General features: G+C 44.5%; 1 protein-coding gene across 1 annotated transcript in view; it reads right to left on the minus strand.

Annotated features, from left to right (window-relative positions):
- Positions 1-3,521: 3,521 nt before the first annotated feature.
- The window catches only part of RAB4A (RAB4A, member RAS oncogene family), a 45,467-nt gene continuing 25,332 nt past the window's right edge, over positions 3,522-23,656 (minus strand). Inside the window, exons 3-8 of the mRNA XM_049645071.1 lie at positions 21,910-22,024; positions 17,035-17,097; positions 15,108-15,262; positions 13,781-13,876; positions 9,372-9,508; positions 3,522-5,250 (exon numbers count right to left, since the gene is read on the minus strand). Coding sequence (XP_049501028.1) covers positions 9,393-9,508; positions 13,781-13,876; positions 15,108-15,262; positions 17,035-17,097; positions 21,910-22,024 — 545 coding nt within the window. The 3' untranslated portion in view covers positions 3,522-5,250; positions 9,372-9,392. The remainder of the gene's footprint in view (positions 5,251-9,371; positions 9,509-13,780; positions 13,877-15,107; positions 15,263-17,034; positions 17,098-21,909; positions 22,025-23,656) is intronic.

Here is a 23,656-nt window from a genome sequence, read left to right on the forward strand (position 1 = left end):
AGGGTGCTCATGGCAGTGGGAGTCAGCTATGGCCGGGGGGGGGGGGGGGGATCCGGGCTGGCATCTTGCACTCTTAGGCCTGGGCAGGCTGCCAGTGCAGATCCGGGGCTCTGGTGGGGGCACTGGGAAGGAGCAGAGCGGGACTCAGGCATCTGGCCCCGGGGCAAAAAAGGACGAAATGTGTAGGGGCTCTGTGCAGGTGGGAGGGCTGTTTACTTCTTCAGTGGTGAAAGCCGCGGGGTCCTCCGTAAGAGCAGGTCACTGGCAACCGTGGTTACTCTTGCAGAGTGGCTGCTACTATAGCCCTTGTCCCCCTTCCTCGTTCTTAGCCATGGCCGTAGGTCTCAGTGTTGCTCGTGTCTGGGGGCGGGGGGACCCGAAGTGGGTCCTTTGTGTGGTGCCCCAAAAGGCTGGGGAGTTCTCTCGGTGCTGAGCCAGTGCTGGAGGCATTCATCCTTGGAGGATGAGGTGACAGAGGCCAAATGAAGTTCTTCCTTCCCTTTTTTTGTAGTTATTCTCAGGTTGTTTGTCCCACTATGCTGGAGTTTTTCCGTGGACTCCTGAGATCGCTTGGAATGGATTTTGTGGACAGTTGTCTAATGTTGTCTAAGTCGGTCTTTGTTGGGGGACAGAGGCTGGGGACTTCTTCACCGTCTCGGTGCTCTCATCTGGAAAGGCGAGCTAGGAGTTATGAAACTCCCTCCCAGACAGAATGGAATTTAAGCAGGATCGTATGACCACCTTTTGGAGAGTCTGAAAAAGGGGATCTTGCAGTGGACAGACTGGACATCCAAGTACTTTAGAAAGCCTTGGGGACAGACCTGACTCATCATGTGTCCTTCCCACAAGCACTCCTACGTGCCAGGCAGCGGGCGCACAAATGCAGCGCTGTCCCGGGGAGGTCTTAGCCCAGGAGAGAAGACAAATAAGGATAATATATAGATAAATGAAAGGTTAGGACAGAAGAAAGGTTAGGACAGAGAATGACAGGAGCAGAGTGTGTTTGCAGGTGTCGGGGAGGTGGGAGGGGTTTAGAGAAAGCTCCCAGTGGAGAAGTTCTACGCTGCCCCCTATCGGGCAACAGGGCCACAACCTGACTTGGAGAGCCAGTGGGGTGCGTTCCCAGGGAGGGAAAACAGTCCATGCAAAGGCACCGCGGCAGTGAGAAAGCAGGGGGCATTCAGAAAAACACGAGTGTCATATAAAAGCACCATTCTCCCCAGGAAATGGGCGTAACATGTACTATGGGGTATGTGATGTAGATTTATGGCCATGGAAACTACTACAATGACTTTTCTGGAAAAGAGAATAATGTGGGAGACTTACTCTGACTTACCAAAACAATTCAGTGTAAAATGATTTGAGGGCCCTCCACCCAACATAAAGAAATCAGCATTTCACTTTCATACATTGTTAGCTGGTCCTTAAATATTTAGTGAACGCAATTATTTCCATGTTTTGGATATTTTCCATATTTTGAGACTGCAAAATACTCAGAAACTTAGCAATCTGTGTACTTCACACCAGCTTTCTTTAAAATGAAACTTACACATCACCCAGAAGTTACAGAAACGAGTAGTCAGAGCAGAGGCTTATCTACACAGAAGTTTAGGGATGATGTCCTCTAACACAAAGACGTTGACATTATTGCAAGTTTATGGTGTGGCTCAACCCACCTCATAGTTGGCTGGCGTAAGTTGAAGTCAAATGCATTCTTCATAATGGGACATAAGCACATTAGGATGATTTCAATGAAGTATTTCTCATGCTACTGCACCGGCAGAGGGAATACTGAAAATACTTAACCAATACGGCAAGGTCACCAACCACTCCGATGCTATGCTGGCCGTGGGGAGCAGGCCCGCTGCCCTGCTGTCCCTGCTGAGGGACAGAGCTTCTGGTACAATCAGCCACATGCTCTGACAATACTGTATGAAAGACGTGCATTTTGCTTTTTCCACACATGGCAGAAAACTTTACATAAGTGCAAGGTAACAATAAACATAACCACTCTTGGCTTTGTTATCAATGTCTTTCGAGAAGTCCCCAGTGCTCTGGTGTTATATAAAATCACAAACTCTTTTCAGAGATGCATACTCAACTATTTTCGGGTGAAACGACAGATGCCTTGGGTGTTTCCAAATGCTACAGCATTAAAATGTGGGGCAAAGGTCGATAAAACAAAGGTGATCCCCTGATCACACTGTTCTTTTCCAACAAGAAGCAGTATTTTCTAACCTGAGAGGGCGATGGCCGTCATTTCCTCAGCCACGGGTCTTCCTGAGCCTGGTGAGTGTTCTTGGCTAAATCTAAAGGTCTACAAACAACTCCTTGAAGAATTTCATACAACTGGGAATTAACCAAGCAACGGCTAGCTGGGACAAATTGTGACTGTCCATGAACAGGCAGAATGATTAGTCTTTAAAGAGATTCACTCTACAAGTGGCACAGAAAAAAAATTATGAAAAAATTCACAGGTGTTTTAAAGTCCTTCTAATCCTCTCCTCAAAAAAACAAACAAAAAAAACCCCCAAAAAACAAAAACGGATAAACTTCACAGAAAATTAAGAACCCCCTACTGGCTTGCAGTGTGAATTGCTAATCATTTAAGTTTTTTTTTTTTAAATTTTATTTTAACATCAGATTCTTCACTCTGAGTAATACCACTGTTCCTTGAGACTTCAAAGACTCTTTTATAAGTCCCCAAAAATGTTTTTTATAAAAAAAAAAACCATTACAGATTCCCACCCTGGGATGCTCTCATTTTCACTAAATGCTGGGCTTGTAAAATAAACAATTTCAAATCTAAATGGGGTTTAGAGTATTTTTCGAGGACGACTGAAAAAACGCTTCTCTAGAAACGTGAATTGAGAGCATCCTGAAAACGTAGTGAGTCGTGGAAAGCGTACACATAACATTTACCGGCGTATGATGTAACAACATGTATTTGGTCTTCGTCCTTGATTCCCAGCACAGAGCTCCTAAAACCCTTGGAATTTCCACGATGGGGGTGTCTGCTGTTAATCACCAAGTGTCACTTTTGAGCACATTGGAGTTTATGCTAATGAGGTGACTTAGGGTGGGGTCCCATGCGCCTCAGGATGGGACTGGTCACCAGAAAGACCAAACGATTAGAGGGGCTGGAACTTCCAGGCCCACCACCTCAACTCGGGAAGGGTGGGGTGCAGGCTGGAGATTGAACTCTTGAACAACAAGATGTGATGAGGTTCCAGGTTGGGGAACAAGAACACATCCCTGTGCCAGTGGTATCTGAAGTGTGTGTGTGTGTGTGTGTGTGTGTGTGTGTGTGCTGGGGTGGGGCAGACGAGGCCCGTAACCTGTGGGATCTGATGCTATCTCTAGGTATAGAATATTGGAACTGAATTGTAGGCCGCCCCCCTCATACCTCTGGAGAATCAGAGAACTGGTTGAGGGCGTTGGAAAACACTCCACTGACCAATATACTAAATTATCTCCCTTCTTCATTTTTCCTGAAAGGCCTTTATTAAGAACCACCATGGTTTGGTTCTCCAGCAACTTTTATTGGTCAAACGATGTGGAATTATATGCAGTACCTGTGGTTTAATTAATAGGCTCATTTGTAAACCAAGTTAACATCTTATTTTAAAAATTCTTGCTTTTGAATCAAGCGATGTGGCAGAACAGACATGCTCCTATCCCATGCAAAGAGCTGTTCAAAAATGAGCAGCCTGCAGAACTATCATAAATGAGATGCCGAATCGAACATTCTTCCAGCGAGGTCCATGTAGTAGTTCAGTCTGAAAACTTACTTCATTTTCTGACTTTTCAAAACAAAAATATTCCAGGCAATAATAAAAAAAAAAAAAAAGCAAAATTAAGACGCCTAAAACAGATACATACTGATCTTTTTACCCAAGTCACCTCCCAGAGTTTCTAGTGCCACTGTGCTCTGTTGATTAAATAAAACAACAAAAGCAGTAGGCAGCTTCTAACTGAAAGGCAGTGAAACCCACCAATCAGTCTGCAGCGAAAAGTCACAGTGAAAGAACATATATAAGGTGAAGAATGCTTTTTAACCTTTTGGCCTTAAATAATACTGTATTTCAACTTTAAAGAAAAGTTCTATTATATGTTTTTTGCATCGACATTTTAAAATATTAGAACAAGTCTTTGTAATACAATATATTTTACACTTCGATATACCTTATGTGAATTAAAAACATGTCAACTTGATAACCGTAGTAAGGCATTTCAGTATTCAGCAAAAGCTATACAGAAATTTCTTGATGAGTGGTATTCCTTTAATATTAACTTGATTTAGTGGGTTTCCTTAAAATGAACACAAAACAATAAAAGACTTAAAAAAGAGGCAGTGACGTCATACACCGAATCCTAGGAAAAGCACAGTAACGAACAGTGTTTTCCAGCAGGGAGACCAGACAGAGCAGCAAACGGGGAACAGGTGAGCGGCCCCAGTTATACCGTCCGTCGCATTTACCAACAGCCGAAAGCAGAATCGATTTCCTGGTAAGTCTGGGTAAAGGTAACAGAATCCTTAGTGCTGATCACAGTGCCTAAAACACAGCAGGTACTCTGGCTACACTTCCTGAATCGATCTGGACGAAGGTGCTGTAAAATCAACAGAGTGCTGGAAAGCGTCAAGTTCATGGAAAAACTCCATTTCCCATTTTATTTCCGTGTCTGAGTAACTACTGGTCTAGTATTTCAAGTGTGGGTTACGTAAACACTTTGTGGACCGTGGCAAATGGGAAGTAAAGAAGCATCTCACTGGCCGTCAATGCCAGAGTCTTCGAATACCGGGTCATCAATATAACCAACTGTGCAATGTAGCTGACAGGATGATCAAAGTACACTCGCCATCGACAGGTTTTAGTTCAGACGATTAAGAAAAATAAAATTTTAGACTGCACTGGGAGCAACGTTCTATCAGATCCTACATCAGATACCATGCCGTGGAGACGTATTGAGTAAGAGTCTATATACAGCACACAGTGAGGATTTAAACCAAAGATGAAAGGGAAAATATGGACCAGAAAATTTTTACATACATGTATACCTCTAACGGTAACTGTCCATTTAATGAGATTTATTATATCATTTGCTGTGCCACATCTACTAGCTTGCATATCACCCCAAATGAATTCTTCTTCGCAAGAATATCTACTTCTGTATAAAGTAGAAAAAGACGGTGGTAAAAAACTTCTTCTTCAAGCTCCGACAACTGTGCCCCAAATAACACCTGAACACCTAAAAAATATGAAGAACAATTTAGAAATCCGCATAACTATAAACGTGCAGGCAAATACAGCTTAAAGTCCCATAGGGACTTGGTGGACAGATCTTCCTACTCCACTTAAACGTCACGTACACCTGTTAGATGATGTTGCAGGTGCATAAAAAAGTCCACTGTGGTAAATGGGAAAAGGGAAGCTTTACGAAGCTACGATCTCTACTTGCAAATTTTATTTAAAAAAAGCCTATTTTAGCAACAGACACATTTAGACTTCACTTAACCCAAAAAAGTCTCCGTATTGATACAAAGGCAGAAGAATCTCTATCTCAATTACTCCCATCAACGACCACCCTTCCTTTCTTTCTAAGAGCCTAAAGTTTACATTCTTTTAAGCAGAACATTTTTTTTTAATTTGTAGAGTTTAATCTACCATTTCCTATTTGTTTTCTGTTTGTCTGATCTGTTCCTTACTCTCCCTTTCCTCTTTCTGCCTTCTTTTTGGTTATTTAGATTAATTATGTGTTTATTTCCTTCTCATTCCTATGTTGGTTAATGAGCCAAAACTCTTCGTCATGTTATTGTAGCGGTTGCTTTAGGACTTTCTTCTTACTAAGATTTTACTTTTTGGGAGCAGTTTGAGGTTCACGACAAAAGTGAGGGGAAAGTTCATAGATTTCCCAGTTTCCCAAATACCCGCTGCCCCTCATACATGCAGAGCCTCACCCGTGATCAGCATCCCAGACCAGAGTGGAACATTTGTTACCAGGGATGAAGCTGCACTGACACATCGTCATCCCCCCGAGTCCATTATTTACACTACGGTTAACTCGATGCTGTACATTGTATGGGTTTGGACAAATATATAATGAAACGTATCCATCGTTACAGTATCATAGAGAGTATTTTCACTGCCCCAAATATCCTCTAGGCCCTGCCTATTCATCCCTCCCAACCCCAACCCCTGATCTTTTAATTATCTTCATAGTTTTGCCTTTTCCAGAATGTCATCTTGTTGGAAGCATACAGTATATGTAGCCTTTTCATGGTTTGAGAGTTTTTGTTTTGTTTTGTTTTTTCTTTAGCGCTGAATTGTCCATTGCCTGGATGTACCATAGTTCAGTGATCCATTTGCTGAAGGACATCTCACTTGTTTCCAAGTTTTGGTAATTATGAATAAAGCTGCTTTAAGCGTTCACGTGCAGATTTTTGTGTTTTCAACTCCTCTGGGTAAATACCAAGAAGTGAGACTGCCGGATCACATCGTAGGAGAATGTTTAGTCTTCTAAGAGCTGCCGCGCTGTCTTCCAAAGCGGCCGGACCATTTTGCATCCCCAGTAGGGACGTATGACAGTTCTCCCACTCCACGTCCTCGCTAGCATCTGGTGTTGTGCGCGTCTTTTATTTTGGCCATTCTAGTAAGTATGCTGTGGTGGTACCTCATCGTTGTTTTAATCTGCATTTCCCTGATGACATATGATGTGCACGATCTTGTCGTATACTCACTGACATCTATGGTACGTCGTCTTTGGTGAGGTGTCTGCTAAGGTCTTTGGCCCATTTATAAACTGGGTTGTTTTCTGTTAAGTTTTAAGGGTTCTTTGTATTATTTGGATAACAATCCTTAACTAGATGTCTTTCAGAAATATTTTCTCCCAGTCTGTGGCTTGTCTTCTCACTCTCTTGGTGTCTTTCCTAGAGCACAAGTTTTGTAATGAAACCCAGCTTATTGACTGGTTCTTTCGTGGATGGTGCCTTTGGTGCTGTATCTAAAAAGTCATCATTACACTGAAGATCACCTAGGTTTTTCCCCTACGTTATCCTGTAGGAGTTTTATAGTTTTATGTTTTACATTTAGGTTTGTAATCCATTTTGATTTAATCTTTGCGAAAAGGGGGGTAAGGGGTAGGAGTGTGTGTGTGTGTGTGTGTGTGTGTGTGTGGTGTCTAGAGTCTTTTTTTTTTTTTTGCACGTGGCTAGCCACTTGTTCTAGCACCGTCTGTTGAAAGGACCATCTTTGCTCCTTCATCAAAGATCAGCTGACTATATTGACGTGGGTGTATTTCTGAGCTCTCTGTTCTGGTTCACTGATCTCTTTGTTCATGCTTTCATCAATACCAAACTGTCTGGACGACCATGGCTGAATAGTGTCTTGAAGTCCAGGATCTATGGTCGTCCAGCTTTGTTCTTCTCCTTCAATACAGTGCTGCTTGTTCTGGGTCTTCTGTCACTCCGTGTCAACTTTAGAATCACTTTGGTTTTTCCTAATATAGATCTTATATGTATTTTGTTAGAATTAGACCCGAATATTTCCTTTTCTTGAATGCTAATATACACAGTATTGTGTTTTTAATTTCAAACTGCACTTGTTCATTGCTGGTATATAGAGAAGTGATTGAGTTTTGTCTATTAACCTTGTATCTTGCCATATAGCCTTGCCGTATAACCGCTTGCGTAGGAGCTTGTGGATTCTTTTGGATTTTCCACATAGATAACCATGTTATCTGTGGACAAAGACATTAATTTCTTCCTTCCCTATCTGTGTACTTTTTATTTCCTTTTTTGTCTTACTGCATGAGCTAGAACTTCCAGGATGATGCTGAAAAGGAGCGGTGAGCGGAGACATCCTTCCTTGTGTCTTGTTATGAATTGGAAAGCTTCAAGTTTAATGATGTTAGCAGTTTTCTATAGATACTCTTCCCCACGTTGAGGAAATTCCCCTCTATTCGTAGTTTACTGAGAATTTTCATCATGAATGGGTGTCGGATTTTGTCAAATGATTTTTCTCTTGATGTGATCGGGTGATTTTTCTTCTTTAGCCCATGGATGTGATGGATTACATTAACTGATTTTGGAATGTTGAACCAGCCTGGCATACCTGGGATAAATCCCACTTGGAAGTGGCATAGAATTCTTTTTGTACAGTGTTGGCTTTGATTTGCTAAAATTTTATTGAGGATTTTTGCATCTATATTCATGAGAGATACTGGTCTGTAGTTTTCTTGTCATGTCTTTGTCTGGTTTTGGAATTAGGGTAACGCTGGTCTCGTAGAACGAGTAGCAAGTATTCCATCTGCTTCTGTCCTGTGGAAGAGATTGTAGAGAAATGGTGTAATTTCTTCCTTAAATGGTAGAACTCACCAGTGAACCCATCTGGGCCTGGTGTTTTCTATTTTCGAAGATTATTAATCATTGGTTCAGTTTCTTTAATAGATGTAGACTTAGTCAAATTGTCTATTTTTTTTCTTGGGTTTTGGCAAATAGGTCTTTCAAGGAATTGGTCTGTTTCATCTGTATTATCAAACTTGTGGGCATAGTGTTCTTTTACTATCCTTTTCATGTCCATAGGATCTGCAGTGATTCCCCTCTTTCATCTCTGATATTAGTAATTTATGTCTCTCTTTTTTCTTAATTAGCCTGGCTACAAGGTTATTGATTGTATTGATCTTTTTCAATAAATCAGCTTTGATTTTGTTCATTTTTCTCTATTGATTTCTTGGTTTGAATCTCATTGATTTCTGCTCTAGTTCTTATTATTTCTTCTGCCTACTTTGAATTTAATTTGCTCTTCTTTTTCCAGTTGCTGATGGTGGACACTTAGATGACGGATTTTTAGATCTTTCTTCTTTTCTAATTATCCATTCAATGCTATAAATTTCCCTCTAACAATGCTTACACCACATTCCACATTTTGATAAGCAGTTTTGATTTTCATTTAATTCCAAATGTGTTTAAGTTCCTCTTGAGATTTCTTCCTTGACCCACGAGTTATTTAAAACTGTGCTGTTTAACCTCCACAGATTTTGGATTTTCCAGTTATCTCTCTGTTATTGATTTCTAGTTCAATTCCATTGTGGTCTAAGAGAAGACACTGTGTAATTTCTATTCTTTTAAATTTGTTAAGGTGTGTTTTACAGCTCCGAATGTTGTCTATCTTGGTGAATGTTCCATGTGAGCTTGAGAAGAATGTTTCAACGCTGTTGTTGAAAACACCTAATTTTAATGATACAATCACCTCTCCATTTCAACGTAGCTGCAAAAAGCGACAGCAACCTTTACAGCTAAGCATGTATAGAACGCCCAAGTAACGAAGAGTACAAGGTTGTGTCAGCCAAGATGCTGTGATGTGAGCACCTACCTGTGTACTCCCGTGCTGCTTTTAACAACCACACTCCTGAGCACTTGGGGCCTGTGCGCGACGTGGTGACCTCAGCTGTCTCAAGGCAGCATCTCCGTACTGAATACCAGAGCCCATTCTTTCTGGGTCCAGCTCACCTGAGGACCAAGCAAGTCTTCTTTGAAAGAAGTTTTTATGTTTCTGTGGTGCCCCAAATATATTCAGTGAAAAAAGCAAAGTGCAGAACACTGTGTAAACAGTGTTTTGAGGGGGGTCTGGGTGGCTCAGTCAGTTGACCATCTGACTCTTGATTTTGGCTCCAGTCATGATCTCACGGTTTATGAGTTTGAGCCCTGCACCGGGCTCTGTACTGACAGTGTGGAGCCTGCTTGGGATTCTCACTCCCTCTCTCCCTATCCCTCCACCATTCACACTCTCTCAAAATAAATAAATAAACATTAAAAAAAAAACCCAATGTTTTGAATAAAGGAGTAAAACCATATACACATTTTCTTGCATGGGCATAAAAATACCTTTGGAAGGATATATAAAGAAGTGATAATAACGGCTGGCTTTAAGAAGGAGTTTTAGGGGCGCCTGGGTGGCTCAGTCAGTTAAGCGGCCGACTTCGGCTCAGGTCATGATCTTGCTGTCCGTGAGTTCAAGCCCCGCGTCGGGCTCTGTGCTGATGGCTCAGAGTCTGGAGCCTGTTTCAGATTCTGTGTCTCCCTCTCTCTGACCCTCCCCATTCATGCGTTGTCTCTCTCTGTCTCAAAAATAAATAAACGTTAAAAAAAAAAAAAAAAGAAGGAGTTTTAGATGGCTAGGGGCTGCGCAAGGGGTGTGGAGGGAGACATTCACTGTATCCTCTTTTGTATTTTTTGAATTTGGAATTATGTGAACGCAGTATGTACACAAAACTAAATTAATTTCAAATTAAACTACAAGGAGACCACTGCCTACTTACCAGAATGGTATGAACCCAAGTGTGGTACTATCCCCCGTGGGCGTGGCTTTAGTGCAATAAGCACTTCTATTCATTAGAGTGGGGCTCCATTCCTCATATATAGCAGGAATGTGACAGCCTCGACCTAATATCCAAATGCTTAGGTTCTTTGACCTGGCAATTCCACTCCTGGGAACTTATCCTACACACACACTCCGCACATGCGAAACGAGAATATAAAAGGTTATTTACTGCAGTATTATCTGTGACAGCAAATGTCCAAAGTAGACTGGTTAAATACATTATGGCAACACAGACAACTGAATATTACATGTGCACACAAAATACCTTATGCATATGTACCTTAGCATATGTATGTATAGGGAAGTCTCTGTACGCTGATTTGTAATCATCCGTAGATCTAGTTAAGTACAAAAAGCAAGATGCAGCAGAATTTATAGCAGGCTAACTTTTGTGTAAAAAAAGAAAAAAAAAAGAGGAGGAAATGATGGCTTTTGAACCGTATTTTAAAAATACTGCTGAAAAATTTTAACTAATATCTTTATATTCTTTCACCTAGACATAATTATGATTTTGAGGATCTCAGAAGAAATAGACCTTGAAAGTTTTATATGAGTCAACTTATGTGTACTATATTCATGGATGCAGTATTAAGGCGGCAAGGTAATTAAATAAAACCTCAGGCTGAGCTTGGCAACACTCAACACCAAGTCAATTTTAATAACAATGTATGTCATAGAGTCTTTAAAAGTAACAGTTTTTGTGCCAAATTTCGTAAAGAAAAAATATTCTGTTTTCAGATCAAGAAAATCCAGAAGGATGAAGTGTCCCTCTCTTGTATCTGGGCCCTCGACCCCCTCTCCCACTACCTCACCCAGTGCCCTACTTTCTCTGTCATGCCCTCTCCCTACCTCCTCTCCTTTACTTTCTACCTCATGTTCTCTCGGCACTTAGAAATGCTAAAATGTCTTCCATCACCGAAACCTCTTTACCCCTTTGTACCCTACCATACCAGTACCTTCTTCCTCAAGAGAGGAATCAAAACTCACTCTGCTTTCTCACTTCCTCTTTGTTCCTCATTTGCTGTCTTCTATTTTCATAATTCTGCTGGAGCTGTTCTTGATGAAGATGATCAGTGACTTCCTATTACCCACCCCTGTGGCTATTTCTTAGCTTAGTTCTTAGCTTATCAGACTGGTCTCCATCTCACTTGATCGCGAACAAGTCTTTGACTCGCTTAGTGTTTGGGCTGAGATGATACCCACTTTCCCCTGGTTCTTTCCAGACATCTCTGACCATTTCCTTCTCTTTTGTAGGTTCCTCCTCTTCTCTCTCGGTCTCCAAGGCTCTGCTTTTGATCACTGCTTTTCTCACTCTCGACTGCTCTCGGATGATCACGTTCCTTCCGTAGTTTCGACTACTCCTACGTACTGATGACTCCCAAATGGATACCGCCAGCCCAGACCTCTCCCCAGAGCTTGTAACTGCACGTGCTTGTTGTGCCAGTGGCACTGCAAAGGGAACCCATCTGAAACGGACTCCCCTTCATGCCCTTGAGCCTGCTTATCCTCTGGCTTAATGACATCTCTTTACCAAGTTACCCAAGTGTGACATCTAGTTATCCTTGGCTCCTCATGCCTTCCTGACCCCACCGCCTCACCGCCCCCCTCACCCCAAAACCAACTGCCCTACTATTTAGCGTTGGAGTCACATGACGCTGCTACCAAAATATTTCTTAGATTCATCTATATCTCCTTATCGTTACTTCCACATCCTCCTTAAAGCTTTAATCAGTCATATTTTACTTGGATTACTCAAAAATGCCTTAATTGCTCTCCCGGTCTCTAGTCCTGTTCTTTCACTCTGTCCTCGATGTGGCCGCCTACATGCATGATGTATCTCAGGTCCCGACCTGACCTTACCACTCGCTGCTCCCATCCCTGAATAGCTTCCCATCCCGTACAGCCGTGGTTCTCAATCCTGGAGGAGCGCTAGAGTCAATCACATACGAGGGCTTTTAGAAATGCTGATGCCCAGACTATGCTTCAGCCCAATTAATCAGCATCTCAAGAGGTGGGGCCTGGGATCTGAATTTTCGTGTCCCAGGTGACTCTAGTGGACAGCCAGAGGTGAGACTCAGTAACCCACAGGACAAAGTTCCAGATCCTTGATGAGAATCACTGGCCTGGCGGGTGCCTCTCTCCAACCTTCTCCTCTGCGACCCCCCCACTGTAGTCTCTCTGTTCTAGTGATTTCAACTTTGCGGTCATTTTCTGCTAGTCTCAACTCCTGCTGTCCCTTCTGCTGGACTACCCTCCTCTCCACTCCCTAGGCTGGCTCATTCCTACATTTTGAAAGACTGGGCTCGGTTATCACCTCCTCTTGGAGGGACACCACCTCCGCGACCTGGCTGGGCAGGTTCCCCTTCTCTGTGCGACCCCAGGATTCTATGCGCCTCCCAATTATTGTATCCTCCACACCGTATTGTAATTCTTTTGATGTGTCTCATGAAAGACAGTTTCTTGAGGGCAAAGGTTGTGATTAATTCGTTTTTGTATCCTAGCACCTGACAAAGAACCAACCTTCAGATATTTGAGTGAATCAATTAAAAAGCGAACATCTACATATAATTTCGGTATCTTAATAAAACTCAACTTTAATAATGACAACTACATACTATTTTGTCGGCTGCCTAAACAAGGGTTATTTTATTTTTTTATGTTTTTTTAAAAAACTGTTTATTTTTGGGAGAGAGAAAGAGAGAGAGTGTGTGCAAGCAGGCGAGGAGAGGGAGACAGAGGATCTGAAGCAGGCTCTGCACCGAGAGCAGAGAACGCAAGCAGGGCTCGAATTCACGAACCGTGAGACCATGACTTGAGCCAAAGTCGGACACTCAACTGGCAGAGCCACCCCGGAGCCCGAGGTTATTTTAAACTCATTTTTACTGAAGCGACAAATACAACAAAATAATGAGACACGTTACTACCGAAGCACGCTCAGTTAGCTTCAGAAATAAACTATCCACGAGGTACAAGCTTCAAGTACCAACATCGTGCATGTACCCATAACTTCCTTAACCTCACGCAGGCGGTCCACCATCACGCCACATGACCGTGGCCCAGCAGGGCTAGTGAGCTGTGGTCAGAGAGCGAACAGAGCTCCAATCTTCCTCCTCGAAGTGATGGATCCCAAAAAGGCCGGGGTTCTGAAAGCCAACACCCACTGAGGCCCCGACTGCCCATCCTCTGTCACCAGTGGGCCATGGAAGCCACTATGAACAAGGGTGGGGTTTCACCTCAGCCATGTGCACAACGCCTTCAAAACCGTAAGTGGCAATTTTAGGTTGGCGGATGTAGAGAGAACACTCCTGGACTAAATCACTCCTGGAAAACTAAAAGGTGATACTACTGGGCTAGACAGTAAAATACGCTGAAGAAAAGTTTATTGATGGAAAACTTTTTACCTGATTCAATTTTGTTAAGTATTTTTCTTGCACATTGTACAAAGGCCTCTTCCACATTCTCCCCCGTTAGTGCACTTGTTTCCAAGAACATCAGCTCTAAAAGTGACATCAAACAAAACACGAAGCCATGTTTAGAGGACGATCACAATTCAATAACGGACAGCCTGTTCAGAATTCTCTTCGAACAGCAGGCAAAAAAGGAATTTATTACTTAGGAACCACATATTTCTGCAAATAAAATCAATAAATGTAAATACGGCTTTTTAAATGTTAGAAGACATCTACGCTTTCCTGAAAAGCGGGAGACACCTTGTGTTAGCACTTAAGTCTACTGGAGAGACTGTGCGAGCTCCAGCGTTTGGTAAGGAAGCAGGCTGCTAGAGAAGGCCCAGCTGTCGACACGAGATGGAGATCCTCCAAATATTCTTCATGTCACCATGGATACAACCGAAAGGTTTTTCATTTTGGAAGGGACTACACGGCAGCTTGTCATTCTGACGGCGAAGAGGCCTTCTATGAATTAATACTCTTCGTATCCACCGGGGCGCTTACTACCCCAGTGGGGAGGCCGGCTCGCCTTGCTTCTGTATTTCTAAATGGTTTCTTTCCAAACTCACGATGGCTTAGGTTCTTCTCCCATGCTTATTTTCTTAGCACAACACCAATCTGTAAGAGTGTAATTTGGTAGTCCTAGACTCCAAGGGACAATTGGCGCTAGGATATTTTAGTTCTTGACTGGTTCTAAAAATTATTTAAAATGTCTAAATTCTGATCGTTTTGTGATCTATAAGCAACCATTAATTTTATGTGTCGCTCTCTGGTGTTCTGTAGGGAAAATCATAGAGGTTTCAAGGGCATCTAGAACCAAATGACTTTAATTTAATGTAACTAAAACAAAGCCAATAAGCCTAGTATCTCTTCCACTGCTTCCTCTTCTATTTAGATCTAACATTTTACCAACTTAGCTCCAAATTACACTGGGGGGGGGGGGTGAAAAAGGACAGGACATCACCTGATTAGGGCCTTTAAAAATTAATATTATAAATTTCACTTTAGACCAAAGCCTGGGCTGTTCAAAGACCTTGGACTGAAAGGTCATTACACAGTATTTGCACATTTGCTTTTATCCTCATCGTAACCTGGCGGGCAGAATACAGTGAAAATAGGTTAAGTAAGTCTAAATTTACTAAAAACCACAGGAGATCTCACATTTCTTAAGTACGGCTTAATCCTAAAATTTCAGTAGATACGGTAAACCCAAAGCAATGTTGTTACCCCCAGATCCGCCCATTTGAAAAGCGGTAGTATCAAGTAAAAGGTCACTTGCCATTTTCTTGAGCAAATCTGGAGGCTTCTAAGAAAGTAACTTCACGATCTGCGTCCAGGTCCTTCTTGTTCCCACAGAGGATGATCACAATGTTCTGACTCGCTAGCATTCTGGCATCTGTTAACCAATTAGTAAGCGCATTGTAGGTTTCTCGGCTGCATAATATAAGATTGTGAAAATAATACATGTTTTTTATAAAACTAGCAACTCTTTCCAATCATTCACACTACTCACACTGCTTTTAAACATGTCAGGGTAAGGTCAACAACCTTTAAGGTTACTCAGGTAACCTGAACGCTCAATTACACACCACGCCATAGGGTTTGTTTGTTTTTCTTCCAGAAAAATGGCGACAGCAAGTCAGATACTTTGCTATTTGTTTTTGCCCAATCGGTGCAAAAGGAAACAGAAGTTCCTTTATTCATTTTGCTAATATTTATTGAGCTCTTAGCTCTAGGCTCAGTTGTGTGCAACGTGGGGAAGCAAGTTCTAACAGGTAGCTGCTATCATGTAGCAGGTCCGTGCGGCATGCTCGTACTTTGTAGGAATTTATCACATTCTTTATAAAGACTCTGTGCATAAACTCTACCTCCCTTTTCCATGAGAAACCTGAGGCCCGGAGAGATTAATTAAGTTGCCCAAAGTCACACAAGCAGCCAGTGGCGGAGCCAGGACTTGACTGGGTCCGTTGGACTCCAGGACCAGCTCCGCCATCTGCCGTCTTCTGTCCGGATACATTCAGGGACACATCTGCCCTGCGGGCAGATTACTTAGCCTGATGACTTTGCAGTTGGCAAGCTGAGCCTTTCACTGCCTGAGCGAGTGCGGCAGGGCCGGGCCAGGAGCTGCCACCTCATTGCCAGCGTGCCTCCTTCCGAACATACAGACTGGGTGTCACAGCAGCAAGGTGACACTCTTTGGGCAAGTTCCTACCGGAAAGAGCTGCCAGATGATAGGGTATAGATGACATTTTTAAGGTGGTGCCGGGGGCGCCTGGGTGGCTCAGTCGGTTAAGCGGCCGACTTCGGCTCAGGTCATGATCTCGCGGTCCGTGAGTTCGAGCCCCGCATCGGGCTCTGTCCTGACAGCTCGGAGCCTGGAGCCTGTTTCAGATTCTGTGTCTCCCTCTCTCTGACCCTCCCCCATTCATGCTCTGTCTCTCTCTGTGTCAAAAATAAATAAACGTTAAGGTGGTGCCGGCACACACTGAGATCAGTGCTGTCTGATGGGACTTCTGCAAGGACAAGAATGTTCTATAATCCGTACCGTCCAATTCAGCAGCCACCAGTCCCATGAGGCTACTGAGCCCTCGAGATGGGGCAAGTGAGACCAAGGAACCAAATTTCTAATTTAATTCGTGATATGTGGGTGACAGTGCACTCAGATCCTTATGATGTGCCAAGAGCCTTACACCAACCGATTTAACCAGCTGCAAACCTCCCAAGTCTTACGCAATTATCAGCGCTCCCTGTAACGGACCAGGACATTGAAGTCCAGACGCTACGGCACCCTCCCCGAGGACCACCCAGCTAGCCGCCCAGAGCTGCATGCGAACCCAGGCGGTCAGAGCCCAGAGCCTGGGCCCTCACCCTTCGTCGACATCGATGACTTCTAATAATTTACCACACCTAAACATTCACTTTGGGAACCTTGAGGAATGTGTCAAAGCATCAAGCTAAGAAACATAATGAACCGCTGGGGATGCTTTATCTAAAACCTCACTGATGCATTTCCTTACATGGCAAAGGGGCAGCAGTGGCTGGCTCAGATACCTCTAAAGCCCCGGATGAAGGGGCCGAGGGGATTCCAGAAGCCCAGGCACAAAGCACACACTGCACGCAGGTGCGCTTTGGCAAGACCAGGCTCCGGGGAGCAGGGCTGCCTCTTCTACCGGGGGTGGGGACTGGGGCGGGAGGGGTCACGTTACCTGGTGATGTCGTAGACGAGGAGTGCTCCCGCGGCACCTCTGTAATAACTTCTCGTCACAGACCTGAAAGAGTTACACTACTCTTACTTCCGGCCAATCAAGATCCTCTCCCACTGAACACTGTCACCTATTTTTGCTTTGCAGACCACCACGCAGGGACAGGTGTTGCATTAAAACAGAAATGATGCAGACATCTGAGCGAGCGCACGACGGGCTCGCCTGTCTGAAATCACGTCACAGAAACGCTGGGGAGGTGGGGGGACGTGCGGCTGAGACAACGATGACATTTCCTAACAGGTAGATGAAGCTCTCCCCCAGCACCCAAGATCAGCTCTGAACTTACAAGGAGGGGCAAAGCGTCTTAGGGAGCCATCAGAACCCCTAGGCGGGCGCTCAGCACCCAGCACTCCTGCCCTGCTTCCTCTGGGGAGTTTCAGGCCTTCTCCATGGCCCTGCGTAGCTGCCCCCCTCTTTTCCCGGGAAAAGGGAAGTCCTCGGGTGGGAATCCACTACATCTTCCAACCGGGAAGCCACTGCCCCCACCGCCCCCGTACTCACCTTCTTTTCCCCTCCCCACTCCTAACAAGGAAAGGCCGCTTCGCCTATGCCAACTGAGTGCCTCTGACACATCTTATCCGTTCTCACGGTCCTCAGGATTATTTTCTCTCAGTAACACGCTTTCTCCCCAGTAGTATCAGCCTCTCCTTCTCTGTTCGATTCCACCCCCCATCAGCAACATAAAACGTGCTCCGCTACGTCCCATCTTGAACAGCAAGACGTGCGGCGCAGTCCTTTCGGCTACCGTCCCGCTGTTTGTTCCTCTCTGCACCCCAATTCCTCCAAAGCAGTTGTCCCCAGCAGCTGTTTCCTTCTCTTCACCACTGCTCTGGCGTCCGTGTCCGCTCCTCCGCGTCTCCGAGTCCGGCGGCATTTCTGGGTCCTCATCCCTCCAACCCCGCGTCACCCCTCCCTGAACCAGCCGCCCCGCTCTCCTCCCTCACTGGCCGCTTCTCCTCCTCCAGCTCGGGGTCACACTCTCGCGAGCCAGCCTGCCCTGTTTGTACCAGAGTTCCTCGGAGCTGGGGCTCAGTCCCGGGTTCTCTCTTCTAGTCACACCTTGACCCGAGAGTAATCTGCGGCTCGGGCTACTTCTGGAAGATCCGGCTGCTGCCCCAACGCCCCCTCGTGACTGCCTAATGAACACGTCACACTTAACATTTACAAGACAGGACGTCTTGGCTCCTACCCGCCACGTCCATTCTGGTTTGGGGGGTGGGGAACGCCACCGCCCCTCTGTTTATCAGCCAGAAAACTCTGCTTTTATCCTCAACCTTCTCCACACTGGACCCACCAGTAGGTCTTGGCTCGCTAACTGACGTCTCCTGTGTCGTCCATGTTCTTCCAGCTTCAGCAGGGCCATCCTAACCCAAACCACCGGTCTCCGCCTGGATCCCTGCAGTCACCCACTACCACTTGTGCCCCTTGGTCCATTTTCCTGAGCAACCAAATTCCTCGTCAACACCTACAAGGCTTCCTGTGCTCAGACGCTGGAAATGGACCTCAACTGCCAACGGTCGATGATTGAATCAACCGTGTTCACCTACCGACACCTCCGTAAGAACCCCTAAATGATAGGGTTCAGAGCGCTTCTGAGTTCATGATCACTTGCAGGGGCAGAGAGGGCAGAGCACCCGGAGAGGGCCTGGGAGCTCAGCACCCAATTCCCACATACACTGCCCAATGCATCTCTTGGCTGTTCCTGGGTTGTATCCTTTATAATAAACTGGTGACAGTGAATGCAGTGCTTTCCTAAGTTCTGTGAGCTGTTCTAACAAATTACTGAACCTGGGGGATGTGTTGTGGGAACCTGTGAATTTGTATTTTGCTGGGCAGAAGGGAGGATGGCCTGGGCACCTAATTTAGGACTAGTGTATGAAGTGGGAGCAGGTCTGTGGGACCCCTTAGCCTGTGGGGTCGGATGCTGACTCCAGAGAGAGTCAGAATTGGAGTTGAATTGTTGGACACCGAGTTGGTATCGGAAAACTGGAGAACAGGTGTGGAAAACCCCCCGTTTGGTGTCAGAAAATACACATCACAGAACAGTGCCTATCTTTAGGGCAAAAAGGAAACTGGGGAACTTATCAAAAACAAACAAGATGACTCATGATTAGTTTGATACTTTGAAAAGGGCAGCTATTTTTGAATGTATTTTTCGGCTCTTAAACTCCAAAGGCACACAGATAGCTTGAGGCTTCTCCTTTCTACCCGTTGACCGCGCTCTGCAGGGCATATGCTTGGAGACCTGGCGGACAGGTGCAGCGTGGGAAGGGCCGCATTGTGAGTGCTTCCTGGGGCCGCCTCTCGGACTGGAGGGAGGCCTCTTCTCCACATACACGGAGGCAACTCTTTTCTATTTTAGTTTCCAGAAACTAGCAGATATCTAGTATCCAGAGAGAGGGGTAAGAGTTTTCCTCAAGATAAACTGAATTATATCGGCCGCGTCATTCACTTTAAAACACGGTATTTTGACATGTGGTGTCTAACAAATTATTCAAGTATACAAATATAAGCATTTAAGAGTACTTTTTTTGAGGCAGTTAATGTTTCTCAAAAGTCATTTAAAGCAGAGTAATACAGGTACGTAGTTTGAAAAGGAAATAGTGCTGAAAGTCTCAACATGAAACTCCGCTGTCTCCCGCCTCACTCTTCCTGGGAGCCCCACTCCCAAGGCGAGTTCCTTCCCTTGCACTTGACTTTTTTCCTAAATGAAGTCACTAACAGAATACATGTTGAACACCTACGTGCTATCTTCTCCCCAGGGCTTTGAAGAAGCAACAAAGAAACGCACAAACGTCCCTACTTTCACGGATCTTCGTTTCCTTTCTCCGGCATTTGCTTTCATCTTTCTGTAAGATGCTTATGAAACTATTCGACTTGTGAGTTTCAGGGCTTACTGCTTTCCTGCTTTGATAAGAATCTAGCACACTCATAACCTCCCACCCCCTTCCCTCCGTCTCCTCTTCCTCCCGGGGAGCACCCTTGCCTGCCACCGACCGGCCTGCGGTGCTTCACCGTCCTCTTTCAGGGTTTACTTCTTTGTATGGATGAAGCGTACCCTCCCGAAGTTTCTAAGAAAGAGTGTGTGAAAGATAACCTTTGTTTCCCCTACTCTTGAATATCTGAAGGTCTTCTGACTTTATTATCTATCACACTTGGTTGATAGTTTGGCTAAGTTTTGAAGGTCGGAATGGGATTTTTCATGCTGAGTTGGCAGGGTGAGGCTTCCGTATCTTCTGGCTTCTGCATGCTGCTGTTGAATGGTGAAATGCAATCCCCATTTCTGCTCCTTTAATGTGACTGTGTTTTTATTCTGGGGATCTTTTTGTGTCTCCACTGCCTCTTTGTCCTCTGAAATTTCACACGACATGCACGCCAGTTGGGATTTTTTGCCCCATTCATTTGCATTTGGTCTAAGGCGGGCCCGATACATCTGGAATCTCGTTTCTTCAGTAGAAAAATCACAGACATTGGGCTATTTCATTGGAGACGCCAGCATGTTATTATATTTAGGCCTTTCCTTTGGGGCTACTCATTCTTCTGCAGAGAAAAATTGTTTCTCCTGAATACGCACCTGGCGGCCAGCAGCCAGGGAAGAGGTGGGAGAAGAGGGCGAGGATTCGCAGACTTTCACCGATTTCCTTCTTTTCAGTCCTTCCCTCGTCCCTGTCCTCTGCTGCGCCTTATGACTTCGCGTCTAGACCCTGCTTTAACTCAGAGACTGAACTTCTCATCGTGTGTGTGTGTGTGTGTGTGTGTGTGTGTGCGCACATACAGAAACACTTTAAACCTCCCTCCTGTAGAACCTGAAGCTTCCAAATCCTGACCTTTCTTGGGACTCAGCAGGAGGACGTGGCCTCCAGCTCCCTGGCCTCCCCCATTATGGGCACTCAGATGTAGCTTTTAGTCAGTCACCATCCACTAATCACGTACCCTCCCTTTCTGGGTGTTTGCGAGTTAATGCCATTTCTGTTATTTTATAGTCATTCCGGTGAGGGTTTGGGGCTGAGAAAACACAAGTCTGTGTGTTTGATCAGTGGTTCCAGAAGAATGATCGTGATTAAAAATGGTTTCAATATTTCTGAAGCAAACAATTATTGAACATTTAAAATATAATATACTCCTGACTTTAATGAAATGAAATGCTTATAGTGAGAGTGAGTTTTACTTAACTGAATTTTAAGACCGTGAATATCCGTTCTGTTTTGACTTTGTGTATCTGTTCAAAAAACACACCTAAAATATCAATCTACTTTCTTGCTTTAGTAGTTACAGACTATTAAACATGTAACCTCCTATGCAGTGATCTGGGGTCATAATTTCAAACATCAGTTATGACTATAGTGTAATAAAAATGTGCAGGAGAGAATATTTGGTGGAACGTATACCAGCCGTCAGGACGTGCTAGTTAATGTAAAACAAAATAAAACCGCAAAAGAGGTTTTTAAAAATTCTCCTTTAAAAGTGGAAGATAGAGAAGAAATTGTTGTGCTATTACTTTGCCTTAATTTTAATCTCAAAGTATACTGCAGAATATACAATGTCACATCCTCCAAATGTACTCGCTAGTCCCAAAGAATAACTCAGCCTCTACATTAGGATGTGTTCGCTCAAAAGAGATTCTAACGCGTTCTTTAGCAAGTCAATGCCACCTGGAGAAAACAGTCCTTTAAGACAAGAAGCTGCTCTTTAAGCTTCCAGAGGTGAAGGTTCTGAAATCTGTGTAGGGGAGAAGACAACTACACATATTAAAAGGCTATAATTGGTTATTTCAAATCCAATTTTCAAATATTTTTGTTAAGTTAGAGAGAAAGCTACCTGAATCGTTCTTGGCCTGCTGTATCCCATATCTGTAACTTTACATATTTACCACCAACATTTATTATCTTTGAACCAAACTCCACTCCTATTGTATGATTTGAGTCATCTTTGACTGAAAAAGAAAAAGAACAAGATATTTAATTTTAGAACATTAAGGAAACAGGCTTACAGATTTAAACAAGTGAAATCAAGGGTTAAGGTCAACGGAAATGTAATTTACTGTAGCCTTTCATTTTTCCAACAGTCAGTTGATACGAAGCACTCACTGTTTTAAACAGAACACACACACACTTCCTCTTCTGAAGGAGGCGATAAGGCTCTTTTGCAAGACCCCCAAAACAAACCATACATTTTAAAGTCTAGGCTTGGAAATGGCTACACCACATGAGAACCACATCTACCCGTCCACGGGGAGGGCACTCACAAATGGTGACTGCATAAAATACCCGGGTGCCCCCCGAAAGGGCTTATGGCCCACTGCACCTCAGTCAGTAATGAAGAGGTGAGAATTCCCACTATTTGAATGGATAAATATTCCAAAGAAATCAAAGGGGAGGAAAAACACCGTAGCCCCCAAAAGAAACTGGATGGACACCAGAGATGAAGGGAAAAAGAGGAAGATAAAACAAAAACAAAAACAAACAAACCCCAAACCCAAAGCCTCTATGCGTATTATCGTGGATTTTAGTACTGTGTGGCAATAACTTGGAATGAACTTGTTGGAGAAGTCAATACTCTCTGTGCCGGGAGGCGGGCAAAATAAGCAGCTTGCTAAGCCCACCCCGAGTAAGCGGTCTGTGAAGGAACACTGCTGTGGTGATGAACACCGAGGATGGCTCCACGGCCCGTGACTGGCTTCCACTTTGTGGCTCCATGGCCTGTGACTGGCTTCCACTTTATAGCCGTAGGGCCAAAGTCAGGGATGCCACGTGACGGGGTGCTGAGCTTCCTGGTGTGTGTGTGTGTGTGTGTGTGTGCGCGCGCGCGCACAAAACAGGTTCATACTGACCACACAAGCCTGTCCCAGACAGTGTGGAGCTAGTGTGGACGTTCTAGAATTCAAGCTACCGAGAAACCTCGGAGTAAAAGGCTCAAAGGGTGATGGCTAAGGTCGGAGGGCATTCTGATTACAACATGGCCACAAGAGGAATAAAGTGAAACCTTTCCCGTGATGCTCTAGACCACGCGGACTAACACCACACAGGTACCGGTCTCTGTGGCGAGGCCTTAAGGGGAGGACGATCAAGGGAGAGCTCGCTACAGAGAGAGGACACAAGGATTAATAGGCAGGTGGGCACTGGGCCCAATGTCCTGGGGGCCTTCTCTTCTGAGATGCTACAATGCAGTCTTGGCAACCTGTGAGGGGACCTGGGCCCCCAGGGGGGGAATATGTGTTCCACTCGGTAAGGACTGGCTCTGTGACTAATCCATGCTGGGGCCGTGTCACTCGACAGAGGTTCCAACAAGTCCTTGGAGATTGAAAATGGAAATAGCAGAATACACTTCTACAGTTTTACTCCTCAAAGCTCTTTGCCTGGATACCCTCTGCCGTCTCTTTGCCCATTTTACCCACCCCGACTTCAGCAAGGGCAGTTAATTCTGCTTCCGTGCCTTTACCCACCTGCCGCGAAACAGGTCTTTCCCCACCATTCTTTCCATGGCTCTAAGAGCACTGTTTATTTTCAGGGTCTCTAGGTCTAACAAAGTCTTTTACAATATCTCGGAGTAAAAATTCCAACCTCCC

The sequence above is a fragment of the Panthera uncia genome, chromosome D2 (genome assembly GCF_023721935.1).
Source record: "Panthera uncia isolate 11264 chromosome D2, Puncia_PCG_1.0, whole genome shotgun sequence".
In the NCBI taxonomy this organism is placed as follows: domain Eukaryota; kingdom Metazoa; phylum Chordata; class Mammalia; order Carnivora; family Felidae; genus Panthera; species Panthera uncia.